Raw genomic sequence first — 21,203 nt, forward strand, 5'->3', positions numbered from 1 at the left:
ACGATTAACAAAAACATCAGCAACGCAACGCCAGGGGCTGTCATTTGGAAAGCAATTTCACTGTGCAAAGGACCCTTGCCCCACCTTTTCATGGGTTCTCACAACTCTGTGAAGTAGCTACTATGATCATCACCCCCATTTTGCAGACTGGGGAACCGAGGTTCCGTTTCACAGGCAATTTGCCTGTGGCCACAAAGGAAATGCGTGGGGAAGCCGGAGTTCATTCAAACAAACAACAGCCCGCCTCTTACGCACCGAGATGGACCTCATGCCCTCTAATGACCTCATCAGAATCCGCCAGGAATGTCCTGGGGGCTCCCTCTGAATTTCCAGTGTTGCTGCTGGTTTGAGCTGATTTGCCCAGTGAAGATCTGCATTTTACTAGAGGGGAGCATTCTGCTTGGTGGCCGAAGGTCTGCCGCAGTCAAGGGTTCACTGCTGGGCTCCTCTGAGTGGTGCCATCACCAGCTGCTGCCCAGATTAGATTTTCAAAAACCTGATTTGCTTGCAACTTTCCAGGAACCCATGGAATCCATAAAACATTCTGATTTTCAGCCCCGCACCTCCTTAGAGCAAAGTGGTTACAAAAATGATTTATGAAGCTATTCACAGTTGACAAGGCACTCTGCCCATCTCAGATGCTCCTCCCCGAACCCCAGGAGGCAGACAGTGTTGGCTCTCTTCTCCAGCCACTTCCCAGTCTAGCAAACTGAAATGGCAGAGTGAAAAAGAGGCCAGACTGAACCCGAACTTGACCTGAATACTTCGGCTGCAAGGAGGCCTCTGAGATTATTCAGGCCCCGGCTTCCAAACCTGGTGCCTACGGATAGACTTTGGCAAGGGGAAGGGGAGATTCCTTAAAATGTGCACAGCATTCTGTGAATATTGGTGTACACATGAGTACAACTCCCTAAGTCAGGCTGGTCAAGAACCAGGATCTAACCTGCCCCCATCCCCTTTTAACTGATAGTAGCATTAGTGCTTCCTTTTCTTGTTCGCAAACTCTCTTTCATCGAATTTCAGAAAAGGCCCCAGATGTGGTAAATGGGGCACGTTTACATACAATCTCGAATTCCACATCCAGGTTTTACATACTATGGTTCCACTCACCGCCCCCACGAACCCCCGAGGCGCTACTGGAGATAATAAAGAGAGCTGTGAACTGCTCTTCGCCTGCTGTGCACCTGCATGCAACAGGCATCAAGGCTCACAAAGCACAAGGTCATGTTCCGACCGTGCATCCCCATTTTATGCACAAGAAAACCAGCGCTGGGAGACAACAAGCCTCCAGCCCAAAGATGCACGACCCTCAAGGAAAAATGTCAGAGTCTGGAGCCCCGTAACCAACCCAGAAAGCTCGTCCCCACCCAAGTCCTTCTGCTCGGCCTGTAAAAGTCCCCCCGGCCCTGTTACCAGCCTCAGGACCAACTACCCCATGAACACACTTGGCCTCACTCTTCTTGATAATATCTGGCTATCGGCAAAACCAGTGGGTTGAGCCCTCGGGCAAGGACTGACAGCCTCGGGAGGCTGGCCTGAATCCTGCTAGTTATGCCTTAACTTGAGGGGCTCTGGGGCAAGAGTGGGAGAGAGCCCCCCCTCCCCCCCCAGAATCTGCTCAACCTGGAGGCAGCAAAAATGCACATTAGAATGGGTCTGCTCCGGAGAGATTCAATAGAAACAATAGAAACAAACTTTAAATACGCTACAGATGTGAAGGATCTTCCAGGTTAACGTGGCAGAGGGAAGCTGATGTGAAAAGCACCCACCGGGTCACAACCAGCACGGCCGTCATGGGCGGCTCGCCCCCCAATAACCAGAGACATGAACGAGAGGTAGGAAGAAAAAAAGCAGAGAACAAACCAAAGCTCTGCCATGAGAGAGCACTTCACCCCCATGAGGATGGCTGGAGTCAAAAAGTCAGCTAACAGCAAGTGTGGGCAAGGATGTGGAGAAATCAGCCCTCGCACCCTGCCGGTGGGAACGTAAAATGGTCCCGCTGCTCCGGAAAGTGGTCCAGCAGATCCTCAAAGGATTAAACATAGGGTTACTGTGTGACCCAGCAGTCCCATTCCTACGTATTACCCAAGGGACATGAAAACGTAGGTCTACACCGAGACTTGTGCACACATGTTTAGGGTAGCATCATTCATAACAGCCCAACGATGGAAACGACCCAACTGTCCATCGGCAGGGGAGCGGATGAACAAAATGTGGCCTATCCGTGCAATGGGGGGGAAAAAGGCCAGTGAAAGGAAGGATCATGCTATGCAGTGATAATCCGCCCCAACCCGGAGGCACCCTGAAAACATGACGCTATGCGCAAGAAGCCAGTCACAAAAGACCACGTTCATACGAAGGTCCAGAATAGGGACATCTGTAGAGACAGAGGGACATCCGTAGAGACAGAGTAAACTAGTGAGGGCTGGGGGGGGGGGGGGTGGGAGAGGAGGAGATGGGGTAACAGTTAAAGATGGAGTTTCTTCTATGAGGCGATGAGAGTGTTGCACAACTCTTGGCGGTAGTGGAGGCAAACAGTGGTTAATTACTAAAGACCATTAAATGACACACTTTGGGTGGGTGAGCTGCACGGTATGTGCTCGTATCTCAATGACGCGGTTGTAAGAAGTCCGCCAAATGCTCACGGGCAGCCATCAGACAAGATAAAGAAAACCACCTTATACCATCTGCTTGAAAAGTACTCCCTGGGGGGCGCCTGGGTGGCTCAGTCGGTCGAACGTCCTACTCTGGCTCAGGTCATGATCTCGTGGTTTGTGGGTTGGAGCCCCGCGCCGGGCTCTGTGCCGACGGCTCGGAGCCTGGAGCCTGCTTCCGATCCTGTGTCTCCCTCTCTCTCTGCCCCTCCCCCACTAGTGCTCGGTCTCTCTCTCTCTCTCAAAAATAAATAAAATGTAAAAAAATAAAAATAAAAAAAAGAAGAAGATCCAGTTTTGAAGTCCTGGCCCCATGATTAGCTGTATGGCCTTGGACCAGGAATTTAGCCCTTGAAGCCCCAGTTTCCCAATGTGTAGAAAGGGGGCTGAAGCGTACTCATCTGACAGCAAGGTTGTGAGGGCACAGAATGAGGTCACACAAATCCTTTAGTGCCCGAAGAACAGCACCTGTTGTGGTGGTTGTCAGAGGTATTGCTATCCACCCAACCCTCCCTCACAACTTTTGCTGAGGACCCACTGGGGCTTAAGGGTGCTGAATCAGGCTCCGACAAGACCGCTCCTAAAGGAATTTTCAAACACCAAAAAACCCTACGTTCCCTATTATTAAAATCAGGGGGTTTACTAGAAATTCATCTCTCTCAAACAAGGGTCTTTGGATACGCTCTCAGGATCTAAAAGTTCTAAGAATGTTTAATTCAATGTTTTCATTCAAAAAATCAACATACGGGAATCGCCATGAGATTTCCAGCCCAAAGACTGCCGTGCATGTAACTGGGTGGGCACCTGTGGTAGACTGAATTCTTGGCCCCGGTTCCGCCCTTCTCGATCGGCCTTGGCCATGTGATTCCGCACTAGGCTCTCTCTTACAGGTGGCCTGTCCTTCTTCGCTCCTTGACCTTGGCTTCAGCTGTATGACTTATTTGGCCGGTGGGATGTTACCGCACACCAAGCAAAGACCGGGAATGTGCTTGCGAAAGGTGGGGGGTGGGGGTGGGGGTGGGGCTTGCCTCTGGGACCACCTCTGCCTTCACCAGGAGGAGAGCTTCTCCAGAGAGCACCTGCTCCTTCAGTCTGGGCCCAGAACGAACACGCCTGGAGCGGACCTGGCTCCCCTTGAGGAGACGATCTGGCCCAGTGGCTTGCGGCAGAGAGGACCAGCCTCGCCCAACTAAATCAGCCCGCCCACGGTCCACCGGCAGACACGCCAGAATAAATGAGACCCCACAGTTCAGCCAGGATACCTGAGCGAGGATAAATGATGGCTGTTCTACGCCACAGGTCGGCAGACTTTGGCCCTGCAGGCTAAGTCCAGTCCGCCACCTGTTTTGGATGGCCCACCAGCTAAGAACGGTCCACTTCTCAGTGGTTGAAAATAAATCAAAAGAAGATTTCATCACGCGAAAGTTGTCCGGAATTCAAATTTTGGTGTCCGTGACAAGTTCTGCTAGCATACCCCCCACCTCTGACTGTTCTCCGGCTACAGTGACAGAACCGAGTGGCTGTGGCAAACACCGTGAGGTCCACAAAGCCTAAAATATTTACGGTCTGGCGCTTGACGCAAAAAGGGTGCAACCCCAGTTCTCTGACACCGAATTTGGAGGTAGCCTGCTACACCGTAACAGGCGAGCAGGTAGCATCGATCATTACTATTGGCCATGAGCTAGTGAGAAAAGAACAGGCACCAACTTGATGAGCACAGGATGCATTCTGGTAAAGAAAAGAGTAAGAAACATCAAGGCATCAAACTGCACTGAAGGATTCCCCACTGTTTCAAGCAGAGACAAAGAAAGACAATAAAGGTGTCACACAGCCCACGAAAGCACAGACATACCAAACGCCAAAGAACCTGGGTGTTTATAGTCATTACCACGGTCACCCTGGAAACAGCAATTTCGGTTCAATAAACAACATCATTGCACATATAACGACGATTTCACTCATTTGAGTTACGCATGTTTGCATAGGTCTGTTCATTTGATATTTGCAAGTCTGTGTTGGATTTACAGCTGTTTCAAAGCTGTAAGAAATGTTTCCTCTAGCTCTCTGCTTAAACCTTTTTAAACAACATCAGAGTGAAATTAAGGTCACATTGGGACCCCACGAACATTAAATGTCACCTGACCGACAGGTACAGGAAAAGGTACTCGACTTCACCAGCCATCGGGGACATGCAAATCAAAACCACAATGTGATATCCCCTCACGCCTGTTGGAAGGACTGTGCTCAAAAAGACGAGAGGTGACAAGGACTGGCCAGGAAGTCGAGAAAAGGGAGCCCGGGCATTGCTTTGGGAACGGACACAGGTGCAGCCAACATGGAAAAACAGCATGGAGGGTCGTCAAAAACTTAAAAAGAGAACTACCCCGTGGTCCAGCAATCCCACTCCTGGGCATTTACCAGAAGGAAATGAAAACACCTGATGTGAAGAGATAGTTGCCGCATGATTTACAAGAGCCAAGACGTGGAAGGACCCCAAGTGGCCATCGACAGATAAGGGGCTCAAGACGATGTGGTATGGATATTACTCATCCACAAGAAGAAATGAGATCTTGCCACTTGGAATAACACGGGCGGCCCTTCAGTGCATTATTCAGAGCAGTGTTCCATGTTCTACTTTTATCCCAAAATAATAGATCTTGAGAATTACAGACAGTTCCAGCCAAAGCGGGTTCACCGGCAGATCACATATTTGGGGCGGGGGGGGGGGGGGGGCGGGAATCTTTGGTTTGCTTTGTGGTTCGATAACCAAACGACCAACATCTATAAAAGTTATACAAGGCAAGCCCATTTAATGCTTCTGATAGTAAGAGGAATCTTAAGACTGAGGTGCACACTTTTATTCCTGGAAAAGCTGATACTGAATGGATAGTGTTTTAAGATGCATAGCATCTCAGAACATGAGCAAAGCAACTTCTCTCTGGCATCATCTTCCACTTTTCCTTCTAAGCACGCTCTGTACTTCGGCTCTAACCTGTTACCTTTTCCCCTCCACATGACCCGTGCCCTTGGACCTCTGTACATGTTGTGCCCGCGGCTGGCGATTCTGTGTTGCCTCAGTCCCTGACTCCCTGCAACTCATTCCTCTAATCCTAGCTCAGGCTTAGAAGCAAGGAGACCCCAGTAGCAACACACGCGCTTAGTGCCCAGGGATCTTGATTTCTGAACACGATTTCCACTAAAACAAATTAGGGCTCTTAGGAGAGATGGCCAGAACATCTTTTTGCACTGGAAAGTAAGGGAAGTACTAAAATAGGAAAAAGGAGCCCGTCTGCACGGGCTCCCGCTGGCCAAATCTAGGGCAATTGAAACATCAAAATGAATGACAGGAATGGACTGGAACACACTGAAGGAAAAAAAAAAAGGGATTCATGAGTCCATACCAGTACTAAAAATAACCAAAACAAGCGATGGGGTGGAGGAGAAAGTTGAATACTTTTTTTTTCTTTTTGCAGAAGGATGTCACATAGTAAATAAAGAATGTAGGATGCAAATCATTTTAAACCATGGAGAATAACTGATAAAGGCGGGGCACCTGGGTGGCTCAGTCGGTTAAGCGTCCGACTTCGGCTCAGGTCATGATCTCACGGTTCGTGAGTTCGAGCCCCGCATCGGGCTCTGTGCTGACAGCTCAGGGCCTGGAGCCTGCTTCGGATTCTGTGTCTCCCTCCCCTCAGCTCCTCCCCTGCTCACACGCTGTCTCTCTCTCAAAATAAATAAAGATTAAAAAAAATAATAATTAATAAAGGCAAGAATCATCAACAGTCGCTAAAACCACCGGGTAAAAGATAAGACAAACTGACCTCACAAGCTTCCTGCTATCTACAGGGAGAAAGACACAACATCCTTCATGCCAAAAATCTATAATCTGAATCTATCATGAGGAAACAATCAGACACATCTAAACTGTGCAACATTCTGCTGACAACTGTCCAGAACTTCTCAAAAGTGTCAATATCCTGAAAGAAAAAAACAACGCAGGGGAACTGTTATAGAATAAAGGAGACTAATGAGACATGACAATTAAATGCATGAGTGGGTCCTAGATGGGGGACAAACTGTAAAGGCCATTTCTCCAGGGCAATTGGGAAAATCTGAATAAGGATTGCAGTTGACAGAGTGTTGTATCGTATCCATGGTTACATTTCCTGAATGTAACAATTATATTGTGGTTATGTAGGGCAGGGGTCTGTTGGCAAACCACTGATTGTAGTTCAAATGCAGCCCCCTATCTGTTTGTTTTGTTTTGTTTTGTTTAAGTAGGCTCCATGCTGCGCTTGAACTCATGACCCCAAGATCAAGACCTGAGCTGAGATCAAGATCTGAGTTGGGATCAAGAATCAGGTGCTTAACCGAGTGAGCCACCCAGGCGCCCCCCAGCCCCATTTCTGTACAGTTGTGAGCTAAGCATGGTTTTCGCATTTTTCAATGATTGAAAAAAGTTCTTTCATGTCATTTCATTTATAGGAAATTTATATGAAATTCCAATTTCAGGGAAATTGTACGACATGCACATTCAGTGTTCATCAATAAAGTTTTATTGGTGCACAGACACATTCATTTATGTACCGTTTACGGCAGCTTTCGCCCTGCAGTGGCGGAGTTGAGTGGCAGAGATGCGGAATGCATGGCCCAAAAGCCTGAGGTCTATAGCCGTATCTCAAAAAGGTCAGAAAAACAAAACAAAACAGCACAGAATGTGTGTGTATGTGTGTGCGTGTGCCTGTAGGCATACAGAGAGAGAGATTCAAGCAATTGTTATTAAATGTTAGCAATGGATGAATTAGATGCTGGGTGTGTGGGTGTTTATTATACTATTCTTACAGCTTTTCTACAGAGCTTGAACATTTCAAAATAAAGAGTTAATAGAAATTAACAAACAAGCATGAAAAGCATCTGCTCATACACACACGCGCGCGCGCACGCACACACACACACACGCGCAAGGCAACCTGTCTCAAATGTCCCTTCTTGTCTTCCTGGACAAGCCCATTATTCTTTCCTTCTCTGAGCTCCCCCAAACTTGGTAACACCTGCCTGCTCCTGCTGACATCTCGAGGCACTGCAACCGTCTGCTTCCGCTTCCATCTGTCCCAATCACTCAGGGCTTTTCGGATTCTGTTTTGGAGGCTGTGTCACGAGCTTTTGCACATCCAATTTCAAGTTTCAAAATAAATCTCCATTTTATGATGGAACTTGAAGCGGAAAACACTTGAAATACCCTTTCACCTCTGCTCCCCCCCCCACCCAGCCAGTACAGCAGGGGTCTGGCAGGTGGAAAGGCTGCATGACAGCAGGTGAGCAATGTCACCAAACAGTGTCCTCTCTTTAAGGGCCGCCAGGAAACCTTCCGTCCAGTATCAATACCCAGAAGGGGGACCTCCCCAGGAACTATCTGGGGACTGTTCACGACATGGAAAGAATGCCCTGGTGGCAGACCAGGCTTGCCTTTTCCCAGCGGCTGCCAGATTCGGACCCCATATAGCTAAAAGTGCATATACGGGTCATTGTGGTATGCATTTTTAGCCTCCTTCCTGGCTCCGCCGAGGGTCTCCACCCTTGTTTTTCTTTCTTCTGTCTCTCCCAGTTTTAACATGCTATAATGGTATATTTTATGTATCCTGCTAGGCTACCTTAAATCCCTTCTGGAACAAGACTGGCTCTAAGTGAAAAATGTAAATAAAAACGCTGTGCTGGCTTCCTCTTTCTTCGGCCTTTTACCAAACCACACGGCTGCACGGCACTCCCAAACACCTCACGCGTGCAGCATCGTCTCCGGCCTGCGGTGTCTGAGGGTAGCCTGGAAACCCTGGCAATGATTTATGGAGTTTCTCGTCTCCAGTGAGATGAGAAAGCAGAGGACGAGGGCAGTTCTTTCCCAAACGGCCAGAAGTGATGGCAAGACTCCTGCAGAGGAGGCCGGGCCATGGAGAGATGCAAAGTGGAAATGAACGTTGGGTCCATCTGAATGCAGGCCCTGTCCCCACACGGGGCACGGTGGGACCAGCTTTGCTCTGTGTTGAGGGGAGGAGGAGAGGGAACCAGTGCTGGGCAGAAAGGATGAGAAGAAAGTCAACCAAGGCCAGCAGGTAGGAACAGGTGAGATAAGGAAGGCAGAGAAGGGCCAGGCGGAAGAACAAGAGGGTGGGTTCCGGAGCCCAGACTACTGGCTTGGAAGCCCAGCTCAGCCGCTCACCAGCTGTTTAGTTTTGTGCAGGAGAACTTCTCCTCTCCAGGCCTCAGTTTTCTCAGTTGGTACAATGGGTAGAATACCCACTTCACAAGGGGTAACGTTAGCATCAAATGAGGTCTGCTGTAAAGTGCTGAGCACAGGCCCAGAAACATCATAGGTGCTCAAGAAACGCAAACAGCCACGCTTATCACGAGCCCCATCGTTACTTCTACCAGAAGACACTGCACACACTGAGGAGTCGTGGACGGAAATGCGTTGTGTTGGATGAGGGCCAGAGCTTCTGAAGGCGGGCAGAAGGTCAAGAAAGGACATCAAGTACGGCTTTGAGACAGGATTTGACAAATGAATGCGGTTTATTTAGGATGTGGGGGCTTCCAGATCCTGGTCCAAAATCAGTGCTGTGGTTCACCCCACTTTTCCGCCCTCCCTCCGTTCAACCAACCCATCAACTGAGCTGGCAGTTGTTCCTCACTCTGGCTTTTCCCTGACTGAGGCCCCGACTGAGGACGCGCGCGCGCGCACACACACACACACACAGGTCCTGCTTTCTTGAGCCATTTTGCACGTCTGTTCTCTCCAAGCCTTCGACACCTCTCACCTCACTGGATCACAAAGCCTCCGCATGGCCCCACAGCCTCCAAACACTCCCTCCCCGCACCCATCCATATGCCACAGCTCGAGGCTCCCAGGCCTTAGGAACATCCAAGGGAGCAACACTGCCGGCCCCTGGTCCCTGAGCTGCAGGCCACGCCCACTCCTGACTGCTAGAGCTGGTCTAAGACAAGGCTGCAAACTCCAGGGCTGCCTCCTCTTCCCCCTTTTCTCCACACCCTGGACCCAGGCCAGGCCACAAACCCGGGGAAGCTGCCTCCTTTAGAGACTCTAGGCTTGCCCAGCCGGGCTGTCCCAAAGTGCAGCTTCTCATGGTGGGAGGTGGGGGCCCTGACAGCCCTTCCCTGGGCATGGCCCTAGATTTTCTCCTCTGCTGAACTTCTACCCATCCTTCAAGACCCCTCTCCGATCTGCCCAGTCAAAACCAGCTCCCCTTCTCCCCGGCCCTATAGCTTTCTGTGGTAGCACCATCGCCAACAATGCTCTGCCTCGGTATTACTCGGCTGGACATAGGCCTCCTCCCCTCCCATCCACCTCAGTCCCTGCTTCTTGTAGCCCGACCCCAGGCTCCATGAGAACAGGCGGCAAACCTCATGTGTTTCTGTTGCCCCCAGAGCTCCTGAGTGCTCCCTTCTCAGCCACGTGTCCCCACGGAGGAGCTACTTAAAGCCTGGCATCGCAGAAAGGCGCTACCTTTGAAGGAACCCGCCGCGTACCACGCGTGGGCTGTGGGAGCTGGGGTTGCCTACTTAATGACCTCTTGGGTCCCGGGTTCCCTCATCTGGGCCGGAAGGGCAGCAACCTGCTGTGAGGACGAATGTGGCACACAGCTGGCACACCATCGTTGCTCACAGGCGGCCAGACTTCTGAAAACAAGCCAGCCCCCCTTGCTGGCTCCGTCTCCTCACTTCCCACTCACGCCTCGGGCCCCAGCAGCGTGGCTTCTGCCGTCAAACTGCCTGTGCCCAGGACACGAAGACCCCCGTGCTGCCCGAACACAGCGGCTCTCAGGCCTCACGCTTCCCTGCAGCCCTGTCCCCCGCCGCCTGTCCCTTCCCGGGGCCTCAGCTGCGTCCGTTTACACGCTTGGTGTCCCCTACACCCAGGCCTCTGTCCTCGGCTGACCCATGTGCGTCGGTGCGCCCCAGGATGGCTCACCTGAGCACCTCACGGGCATCTCCGGCTTGACTCACCCCCCCCCCCCCAACCCCGAACTCACCTTCGCCGCTCTCCCGTCTCAGGCCAGCTCTCTCCACAGCTCCGCACGTGTTAGCAGACGTCCCCCAGACACTGCACTCAGTTCCTAGCGCTGCTTAACAAACTGCCACGACACGGTGGTTCTCGGACACCACACGTTTATTATCTCACGGTTCCAGAGGTCACAAGTCCTAAGATCGAGGCGTCGGCAGCGGGCTGAGTTCCTTCTGGAGGCTTGAGGGAAGAATCTACTTCCTTGCCTTTTGTAGCTTCTAGAAGCTGTCTGCAGTCCCTTGGCTCCTGGCTCCTTCTTCTATCTTCAAGGCCAGCAGGATAACATCTTCCAATCTTGTCTTTCTGACTCTGACTCTCCTGCCTCCCTCCCATAAAAATGCTTGTAATTCCACGAGGCCCACCCCGATAAACCAAGATAATCTCCCCACCTCAAGCGCCTCAATTGAATTACGCCTGGCAAGTCCCTTTTGGCCTCTAAAATGACATCCGTGCAGGATCCGGGGATGAGGATGCGGCCATCTTGAGGGGGCCATTATTTGGCCTACTATACTCTCTTCCCTCCGTCTGCTCCGAGCCTCTAGGGTACCCCTCCAGTGACAGAAGACATGTTGACCCATCGCCCCTCCATATGCAACGTCTCCATCTGAACGTTCTCGGGCGATAGGAGAGCTTGTCCATCACGCCTCACCTCTGCTCGATATTCAACCGTCTCTTCAGTGGGACCCTCCCACCAGGGTTTTCAAAGACGTTCACGTCTCTCTCTTAACAAAGTCCCCCGCCCCCCGTGCCTGCCGGCAGCCAACCCTCGTATCTCCTGTCTCTCTTCCACTTGTCTTATCTCTAATCAAGCTTCTAAGAAGTGCCTATGCTGGTCACCCGGCTTCTCACAAGGTTCCCTTCGGGTGGTGCTCTGACGGGGCTTCTCCACCACAGCACTCTGGACCCCCGAGACCAGATCGCTCTTTGTTGTAAGAGGCTGTCTTCTGCATTACGAAAGGTTTAGCAGCACCCCTGACCCCTACCTTCTAGATGCCAGGAGCATAGCCCCCATCCCAAGCTGTGACGGCCCAAAATGTGTCCAGACGTTACCAAATGCCCCCCGGGTGGGGGGGCGGGGGGGAGGGCAGGGAGGAAGGGAGCAAACCGCCCCAGGTCGGGAACCTCGGTCTTGGAGTACCAGGTCTTGCTAAAGTGGCCGGTGACTTCCCTGGCACTAAGCCCAGTGGACCATTTCAAGTCCTTCTCTTGCTTGGCTTCTCAGAAACACTTGGCCCCGTTGACCGTTCTGGCCTTCCCGCCTCTCAGGGTGCACTTCCTCAGTCTCCCTTGCAAGGATCGTGCTCCCCTTCTGGACGGCTGAACCACCGAAGTTCCTCAAAGCTCATTCTAGGCCCTCTCCGCCTCTCGTCCATCTGTTCTCCTTGGGGGCGGCCCTCCGCACTCCCAGCCCCGCTGATACCTGTGTGCAGGTGGTTGGGGAAGTGACATCTCCGAATCTCCTTTCCAAGCTCCGAACCCGTATCGCTAACTGCCTAGTCGCCATGGCCACTGGGTGCCTTGATGTCACTCCAAAGTCATCGAGTCTAAAACTGCCTCTTGCCCTCCACCCGGGCCCCGCCTATATTCCATTTCTCAGAGACGGACACCTTCCCGACCTGCTGAGAGCAGGACACTGAAGGGCTCGTTTTCGCCACTTCCCTCTCCCTTACTTAGGCCAATCAATCAACTTCCAAGTCAACCCCGCTCATCTCCGAAATAGTTCACAAACGAGTTCACCCTTTCTTCATGTTGCTGCCCCACCCTAACCCAAGCCTCCACCATCCCCGACTCAGACAATGATCCATTCTTGACCCATGCCCCCTGCTCCCAATCTGTTCTCCAGCCTGCAGCCAAAGTCACCCTTTCAAAACATAAATAAACTTCTCATTGTTCTTAAAATAAAGAACAAAAGTCCCAATTTGGCTCAGCGGGCCCTACACATCCAAGACTGTCTCCCCCTCCAGGCCCCTGTGTTCGCTCCACTCCGGGCACAATGACCTAGTTGCGCAAACATGCCATACTCTCGCCCGCCACAGGGCCTTTACACATGCTGTCCTGTTCATCTGGTGGGCATTCTCTTTCTTCAATCACACCTCAACTATCAGGAAGCCTTCCTTGACCTCTGGCCACATCACTTCCTCTGGTTGTTCCCTTCTCTCCTAGCCTCACTGCCTCTTCATCACCTGAGCCATAATTTTACATTTATTTACCTTATTATTTGATTCATTCCGGCTTCCCCACAATAAGCTCTATGAGGGCAGAACTGATGTCTGATCTGGCCCATCACTGTATCCCTGAGGCCAGTTCAGGGCTTAGCACAAACGAGACCCACGAGAAAGGTTTATTTCATGACTGATAAACGATCTTCCTACTCCCTAGCCTGCTCTTCTCTACGAGTCCCACCTTCTTCCAACTCTGCTCAAGCTGGACGCTCGAGAGGCATCCCTAATAATCCCTTCCACTTCAGATCTTTACATACCCTTCTCCTTACCTCCACATCCCATCCATCAATAAATCCTGGAGACTCTCCCTCCTAAGTCTCTCTCAAATGTGCCTGCCTGTAGCACCTAAGTTGAAACCAGCATCTTTTCTGACCTGAAACCCCCCCCCCCCTCCCCAGCAAGGCCCCTACCCATCCGGATTCTGCGTTCTGCAACCTGACCTAACCATTCTGTAACGCCTCTGCCCGACAATCTTCAGAGGTTCCCATGGCCCGCAGAAGGAGCATGCGCTTACCCTGGCTTATGAAATGTAGGGTGATCTGGCCCCTGACTCCCTCTCCTGCTGATTTCCAGCCACTCTGCCTGTCAGGCTCATTGCTGTCGCCACACGGACCTGCCAGATGCGTCTCTCGCTCAGCCGACCTGTGTGAATACAGCATCCTCCCACCCCCCTTCCACTAACGACTACTCATGCTTCAAGTCTCAAGCTAGAGGAAATCCCGCCCAAGCCCCTCGAGTAGGCCAACAACAACAATAATAATAGCTGATATTCACTGCGTGCTTCCTAAAGGCAGGCGCGGTCCTAAGAACTCTATAGTATTGACCCATCGTGTCGCACCGTCAACTATGATTATTCTGTTACAGGACAGGCACAGAGAAGTGAAATGATTCATCCAAGGTCACACCAGATAGGAAATAGCAAAGCTGGCTGGCGTAATGAACTTGGGCTCCAGGCCCCAAATCCATCAGCACCATGAACTCCACCGTCTCCCCCTGCAACTAGAATATCTCATCTTCCCCTCCTTCAGTAGCAATGATCACATGTGCCCGTACCTGTTCAATCCCTGTCCCTCCCCCACCAGACCGTCCACTCCCCGAGGGCAGGGACCACGTTGCCTCGGGCACCCGGTCCAGCCCCTGGCATCACTGCTTTTTTAGCTGAATGTCGTGCTCTGCATTCCCACAGCCCCCAGACCCAAGTCACCCACTCCGGAGGAGGGCTTGAGGTGAACCCTTGGTCCATTTCACAGAACGGTCTACCAGACCCACACATGAAGAATCATGAGAAAATCACCCTGAATTCTCTCCGGCTGGCTGGTCCCACGGGCTCCCTAGAGCCCTACCACTGATTCTGCGGACTACCGCCTGACGGGCTCCTTAGCATGGCCCTCGGCCACCAAGGAGCACAACCACTCAGCCAGGGCCAGGGGGTAGCAAGATCCATCATGCACGCATCCCGGAGTGATGGCAGAAAAAAAGCCCTTGGGCCTGGCTGGGCCAGCGTATGGCTCCCCCTGCTGGCTTCCTTCCATGTTCATTAGCACCCTCTCCCACTGCACAGCCCAGGGGACACTCACCAGCCACGAGAAGAAGCCAGCCGATTTGTCCTGGGTGGAGATCTGCCCCTCATAGGGGCCGAAGATGTGACCCTTGGGGATGACCTCATTTATGCATCGCACGTCATTCTCCCCACTGGCTTCCTTGACCACCTCCATGCCCTGTGGGATGGTGAGGGCAGCCCTGTCTGGGATGCCCACGGGCACCGGCGTGTCGGACACAAACACTGGGGGACCGTGGTTCGGACACTCATCCACAAAGTACTCCTGGCAGGACTCGCAGACTGAAGGGACGGAAAGAGCGAAGAGAGCCTCAGTTGCTGCAGGGAGGCAGAGGCTCCATGGCAGAGGCTGAGGGGCTGATGGGAAGCCCACCCTGAGGACGGCACAGGGCGGTGAAAAGCCCACCGCAGGGGACTCGGGAGTCCCGGCCCTGGCTCCGCCCCAGCCAGCCACAGGCCCCAGAGTCTTCAGCGGTAATAACCCATTCCCCTCCCCGGGGGCTCAAAGGACACGCCTGCCAGTGCGAAGGAAGCCAGTAGCTCCCTTTGTATCAAGTTTCAAGCACTGCTTTGGAGTCAGATGGGTCTGGGTTTGAACTGCAACCATGCCTCTGTGGCCTGTGGGACCCGAGGCAGGGTGCTTAACCCTCACCAAGCCCTGGGGTCCTCACCTGGAAAATGGGACCCATAACAGCCACCTCAGTGGTTAATGGTGAGGCTAAACTGAATCCGGGACCCGTGTCTGATACGTGACAGGCGAACGCCTATGGTCAGTTACGGCTGCAAACTCCCTAAGCAGAGCTGGGGTGGAGGGTGGGAGTCGGGCGGGAGGGAGGAGCAACCCAGGAACAGCCTCGAGCTCCACTTACACCAGAAGTCCACTTGCTGGAAGCTTTTGGGCATGATGAGCTCACGCTTCCCCTTCAGTTTCTTGGGCTCCACTTCCATGGACGAGGGGTCTGGTCTCCTAGAGCTGGCCAGACCAGGGGCCAGTGGAGAAAGCAAAGAAGCCATCAGAGAGCGGTAGGCTGGGGGGCAGAGAAGCCGTGGACCTGGCCAGGAGGCCACGGGGATGCGGGATGGGCCGAGGAACCCCAGCCAGGCTGCCCATTCAGTGCAGGGACAGCGAAAAGGTAGGATCTGAGACCTGGACCCAGCCAGGCCTTCTAGGGTCCCTGCTTGCGTGCCTTCTAGAGCCTGCGCTCTCCCCCCTCTGCTCCAAGGAGCTGCCCAGAGCAGGCTCAGGAAGGTGGGCCAGGAGTGGGAACTCTTCCCCAGGGCCTCCAACCAACCCAGCCCAACGACTCCCCGCTTCTCCTTCTCCTGTCCCCACCCCAGGGCCTCACCAGGGCTGGCCATACTCCTGGTCGCGGAGTGGGGAGCAGACCTCTGTCTTCACCACGGTCACCATATCCCCCACGGCCGCCTTGGTCTGCGCCAGGCACTCCTTCATGTTCTCAGTCATTCTGTCCTGGGGACGCGAAGGCGGGACCAGCACAGGAAGAAGATCAAAGAGACAGGGGAAGAAGGGTGAGTGTCACAGAGGGCAAGCGGGGGGTCCCGTGGAGTCTGGTTACCCTCCCTGCCATCCCCAGAGGAAGCGCTGGAGAACACAGACAACAAAAACAGCTGTAGCTCGGCCAAGAGGAAATGCCATTTCTATCCCGGGCTGGTCCTGGGGAAGACTGGAGCCACCAGCCCCATGGGGTCAGAGGACGAGGGGCAGCTCAGGCCAGGGGGCAGGGCTGGAGAGCGCAGCCCGGACCCCAAGGCCAAGGGGCAGAGGGTATGGGGAATCCACAGGAAGGAGCCTCCGCACAAAAGTCTGCGCTGGGGGGCAGGGGAGGGATCGACTCAAGTCCAGCTGGGGCCAAGCGGGGCTGGAGGATGAACCGGGCCCCCAGCGCCTGGCTGTGCGGCCCCTCACCCAGAGGCTGCCAGGGAATGCAGCCAGGCCCGCTTTGCCAGCTCAGAGCAGGTACAGGCGGGGCCTGGGGGTCCCGGTGTGGGCCGGCGAGCCAGCCCTGACTCCGAGCCCCACCCGCTCTCTCCAGGGAAGTCGCCCCAGCCCGCCGCTTACCGCCCTCCTCCACCACCGCGCCGGGCTTCAGCCCCTCCCTCGGCACCCCTGGGTCCTCATGCCAAGCCCGGGGACACTCTTCGGGCCAGGGCGGTGCGCGGCTCAGGCTGGGACCGCGCTCGCGGCCCGGGACTGGGCAAGCGGCGTGTGTGACTCACTACCCGGGGCCCCGCTGGCCACACCCCTGCTCCTCCGCTAATCAGCCCCCTGCTCCCCACCGGGGCCCCAAAGCCGGCGGCTGCTGGGAGGGGTGCGGGGAAACACGACGGCCTGCCCCCTCCTCCAGAGCCGGCGGGCCCGGGGGGGGGGGGGGGGGGCGCGCCGAGGGGGCGGGGGCTGCCCGGGCGGGCCGAGCCGCCCCGTCCCGGCCCCCAGGCCGCCCCCCCCCACCCCCGCCCGCCGCCGCGGCCCCGCGCGGCGTCCCGCCCGCGTGTCCGGCGGGGAAAGTGTGAGGTCCCGCGGCCGGGCGCAGGGGCGGCGCGGGGGGCCGGGGAGGGCGCGGGCCGCTCTCTCCCTCTCACCAACCTTCCCGGCGGGGAGCTCCCTGCCCTGCCCGGCCCGGCCCTGCCCAGCGCCGCCCCCCGCCCGCCAGGCCCGGCATTCCTTGCGGGGGCATGTGGCTTCTTGCCGGCCCCGGGGGCACGCAGTTGGCTGGCGGCCGGGAGGGGGGCGCGCGGGGAGCGGGAGGCAGCGGGCGCCCGGGAGGGGCGGCGGCCGGGGGCCCGCCCGGCAGGGGGTGCAGCGCCCGGCGGGCTGGGGGACGCCGGGCGGGCGTCCGGGGTGGCCGGGAGCGGAGGTGGCGGGCGAGCGAAGCGGGTGGGCGACCGGCGCGGGCGGCCCCCCGCGCGCCTTCCCTGCGGCCGCCGCGGACTCCGCGCGGCTGCGGCGCGGCCTGCGGCGAACCGAGCGACACAGATCCCTGCACGCCGCCCCTTCCCCACCTGCGCAGCCTAGGGTGGGGACCCGGCGCCTGCGGGGGGGGGGGGGGGGGCTCCATGCCTGGTGGCGGGCCCTCAGCCACCCGTCACGGGGCAGGGGTTGAGGGTCGCTGAGGCAGGAACCTAGGGCGGGACGATGCCAAGGGACTTGCCCAAGGTCGCCCGGCCCATTCCTGATGGAATCTAGACTGGAGCCTGGGGCCTGCTGAGTAACTGGGAAACAGGAGAACCCCCAGATCCAAGCGTTATGTTTAGGGCTCTGCCCAGCCTCTTCCAGAAGGATCACCGGGATCACCCTGGGATGGGTTAAGGCAGCCCACAAGTCCAGCTGCCAGGCAGGGGCAAGGTCCTATGGATTGGTAAAGGTTCACTGAGCACTTCTGCCCTGAGGAGCATTTCTCACTGGGATGGGCGATATTCACACACAACACACCGCGCGGTAGTGAAGTCTGGTGGTTAGACAGATGCCTGGGTCCCCAAAGGGGCACTGCCTGTGTTCAAGCCCCACTGACTGGCTATGTGACCCTGGGCAGGTGTAAGGGACTGAAAGTTTGTATGCTCCCCTACCCCAATTCATGGGTTGATGCCATGGCCTTTCACGTGACTATATTTGGAGACTGGGCCTGCCAGATGATAAAGGTTAAACGAGGTCCTAAGGGTGGAGCCCGAATCTAATAGGGCTGGTACCCTTATAAGAAGAGGGAGAGACACCAGAGTGTGCTCTCTCTCTCTCTCTCTCTCTCTCTCCACCAGGTGACGACAGCGAGAAGGCACCAGTGTGCAAACCAGGAAGAGAATTCTCCCTAGGAACCTGATCGGCTTGCACCTTGATTTTGGACTTCTCAGCCTCCGAACCCGAGAAATAAATGTCTGGTGCTTTAGGCCACCCCGTCTATGGCATTGTGTTACGGCAGCCTGAATAGACTGAGACAGCAGGTTATCCAACTCCCCTGTGTGCCCATTTGTTCCCCTGGAAAATGTGGCCCGTGTTAGATTCCGTCCCAGACGTTGCTGTATGAAATGGACAAAGATGAGTTTGGAGGGGGCCAGGCGCAGTCCCTGCGTATCTGCTCATGAAGAAAGCTGATGGGGAAGGGGGGTATTGACTGACCTCATTAAGGGGTGGCTTTGAATTCCCTCTATTGGGTTGGGTTGTTGTTGTTGTTGTTGTTGTTTAAGTCAATCATTTGCAGAGTCTGGCCCTCTATTAGAAACAGACCGCTTGGGACCGTTTTGCATTTCTCCTGCTCCGGCCCTTCCGTCCTCCGCCAGCCCCACCTGTATGCCACCTCCACCCTGCCATGGGGCCTGTGAACTTGGGTCCTCCGCTTGCCAGGCACCTGGAAACCTCCTACCCATCCTTCAGCCCTCACTGCCGCCCCCTCACCGACTTAATACCCTCTCCAGCTTCATGTTCTTTTCCTTAGGGCACTTGTCACCCTTAGAACAGTCTTTTGCCAGCAGCATTATTTAATTAATACCTCATTCCCACTAACAGATGGTAAGTTCCACACGGGCAGGCACTTTTGCTCTCCAGTGAATTGCCAGCACTCGTCACCGTGTCTGGCACCAGGGAAGAGCTAGGGAAAGACCAGCAACGTGCTAAGGCATAAACTTTAAGGAGGCACCCACCCTCAGGATCATGCACTTGCAGGAACGGCACCTGAAAATGAGCGTGTCCTTGAATCTGGCACCCTGGGTGCCTGGCTTGCTTTATCCTGGCCTCAGCCTTGCCCAACACATAGCGTATTCTCAGTATTTGCCAAAGGAATTAACGACCGGCGACCCATGTCGCGATTCACCAGCCCCCTCTCATATGTCCTGCTGGCCCCCTGGAGAATCTCAACTCTGAAAGAGATCTGAGAAGCGAAGACAGGGCGGGTGGGTTATTGTCTTGAATCCTCGTCTCTTTGGGGTGCTCCCTCAGTGATCTCTGCTAGGCAAGGTGGGAGGTCCGATGGGTGAGGCTGGCATTGAGAGGCAGTGAGGTAGGTACAGTGGAGAGTAGGAATGGAATTGGACTCCTGAGTCCTGGACCCGAACCTGATAGGAAGTCATAGGTGTATGCGGTGAGCATGGGAACATCACTTAAACGCACCAGGCCTTGGCGTCTTCCTTGGTAAAATGGAAATCATCATAATTGCCAGGTTATCCCCATAAGGAATGAATGAGAGAAAGGCTGGGGCAAGACCTTGGGAGGGGCCAAGTGCTACGGGTTTGTAAAGGGTATTAGTATTTAACTGGCCACCCAGAGGCAAAGGGTGAGCAGGAAGAAGAGAGAGGGGGGATGGGGGGAAGACAGGCCAGAAAGGGGGTGGGGAAGGAGGGAAAAGGAAATAGTAAGAGAATCAAGGATGGAGGGGAAGAGGGAGAGAAGAGAGGAAAGCAGGCATGGGGGTGGGGAGGAAGAGACATGCAGACATTTTTCTGCATCTTGAATGGAAAACTATCCCCTCTGAGGAAAACACTCATTTGTCTCTCCAAGTAGAGAGGTCTTCTAGCCATTTCCTGGGATGTCTTACTTTTCATTTACATCCCACCTTCATCAGGGAAAAGAATCGTGATGATTTATAACACAAACACATACTCAAACAGGACAGAGATTTCATGGAAAACGACTGAGGCCAGTTCTACCAAGAATCTATCATAAGATGGCCAGCGATCCAGCTGCGCATTCGGTTCTGAGCCTCCTGGCAGCTACGGCAAAAAGGGAAACGTGATGGGTTACAGAGCACTCGTTATTTGACACTGATTTATTCAGTGCACGATTAAGTTCTTTCCATTCTTAGAGGAGTCCAGCCGCCTGGTGGACCAGAACCGAGCCTCACTTGCGTGACTGAGGTGCATTACAAGTCCCTTCTGTGTCTGGAGCGGAGGCCGTGGGAGTGGGGTGGGGGAGGGAGAGGATGGCGTGCGGCAGGCCGTCCATTTGGGAAGAGAGAGAGAACACCACAGGTTGGTGTCCTTCACTGGGCCCATCTCAGCGGGCGCTGTAAAGCCTGCAACCAGTGGAAGGTCCAGCAACTGTTTCCGCCGTCTGCTGTGGACCCGTTTGCCCAGTGAGGGGCTTGGGGGAGGGGTGGTCAGCAGGCCTCACGGAGGACTCCACGCTGCTGGCAGTGGTCCCTCTCAGCTGGCTCCTCTGAGTCTGCACACGCAGAGATTAGGCATGTTGCAAACCCAGCAATGAGATGCAAACCCAAGAGGAGGGGGCAGAATGCAACTCAGGAGGCAGCAGCTCTGTTTTCACCCTTGGCGGCGTGCCAGGGTCCTGGAATGCCCGGCAGCCAGCGTGGCCTGAGGACTGGGAATCTGTGCCCACTTGGTTTCCCTAGAGGCTGGCACCACGAGAATCTGACAGGTCTGCTGTCCAGGTCTGACAGCATCCTGTGTTGTTCCGTCCCATAACAAAGGGACAGGCCATCAGAGGGCTGGCCCCAGTCATGCGGTGACCTCTGGGCTGGGTCCCCCCCCCCCCCCCCCCCGGCTCTGAGCTTCAGTCCTGGCTGTGCCATAAACTTTTTAGGTGACCTTGAGCAAGTTCCTGCCTTGCCCCGAGACTCAGTTTCCCTTTCTCGAGAAATAAAAGGTCCAACATGGTTCTTAACGGTAAATCACGGGGGCAATGGGGGGAGAGCATGGAATTCTTAAGGGAGTTGTTGAATTAAATGCCCAGC

At 54.7% G+C, this 21,203-nt stretch overlaps 1 protein-coding gene across 8 annotated transcripts in view; it reads right to left on the bottom strand.

The window, feature by feature from the left end:
* The window catches only part of PRDM11 (PR/SET domain 11), an 88,920-nt gene that overhangs the window by 37,387 nt on the left and 30,330 nt on the right, over nt 1–21,203 (bottom strand). For 3 of the 8 annotated variants that reach the window (XM_053203266.1, XM_053203264.1, XM_053203265.1), the window contains exons 2-4: nt 15,855–15,979; nt 15,378–15,481; nt 14,528–14,790 (exon numbers count right to left, since the gene is read on the bottom strand). In XM_053203266.1, the coding sequence (XP_053059241.1) occupies nt 14,528–14,790; nt 15,378–15,481; nt 15,855–15,973 (486 nt within the window). In that variant the 5' untranslated portion in view covers nt 15,974–15,979. Of the gene's footprint in view, nt 1–10,696; nt 12,105–14,527; nt 14,791–15,377; nt 15,482–15,854; nt 15,980–16,588; nt 16,791–21,203 lie in introns of those variants that run through there. The other 5 variants (XM_027072831.2, XM_027072833.2, XM_053203269.1 and 2 more) reach the window with 5 other exon arrangements.

Source organism: Acinonyx jubatus, chromosome D1 (assembly GCF_027475565.1).
Source record: "Acinonyx jubatus isolate Ajub_Pintada_27869175 chromosome D1, VMU_Ajub_asm_v1.0, whole genome shotgun sequence".
NCBI lineage: Eukaryota > Metazoa > Chordata > Mammalia > Carnivora > Felidae > Acinonyx > Acinonyx jubatus.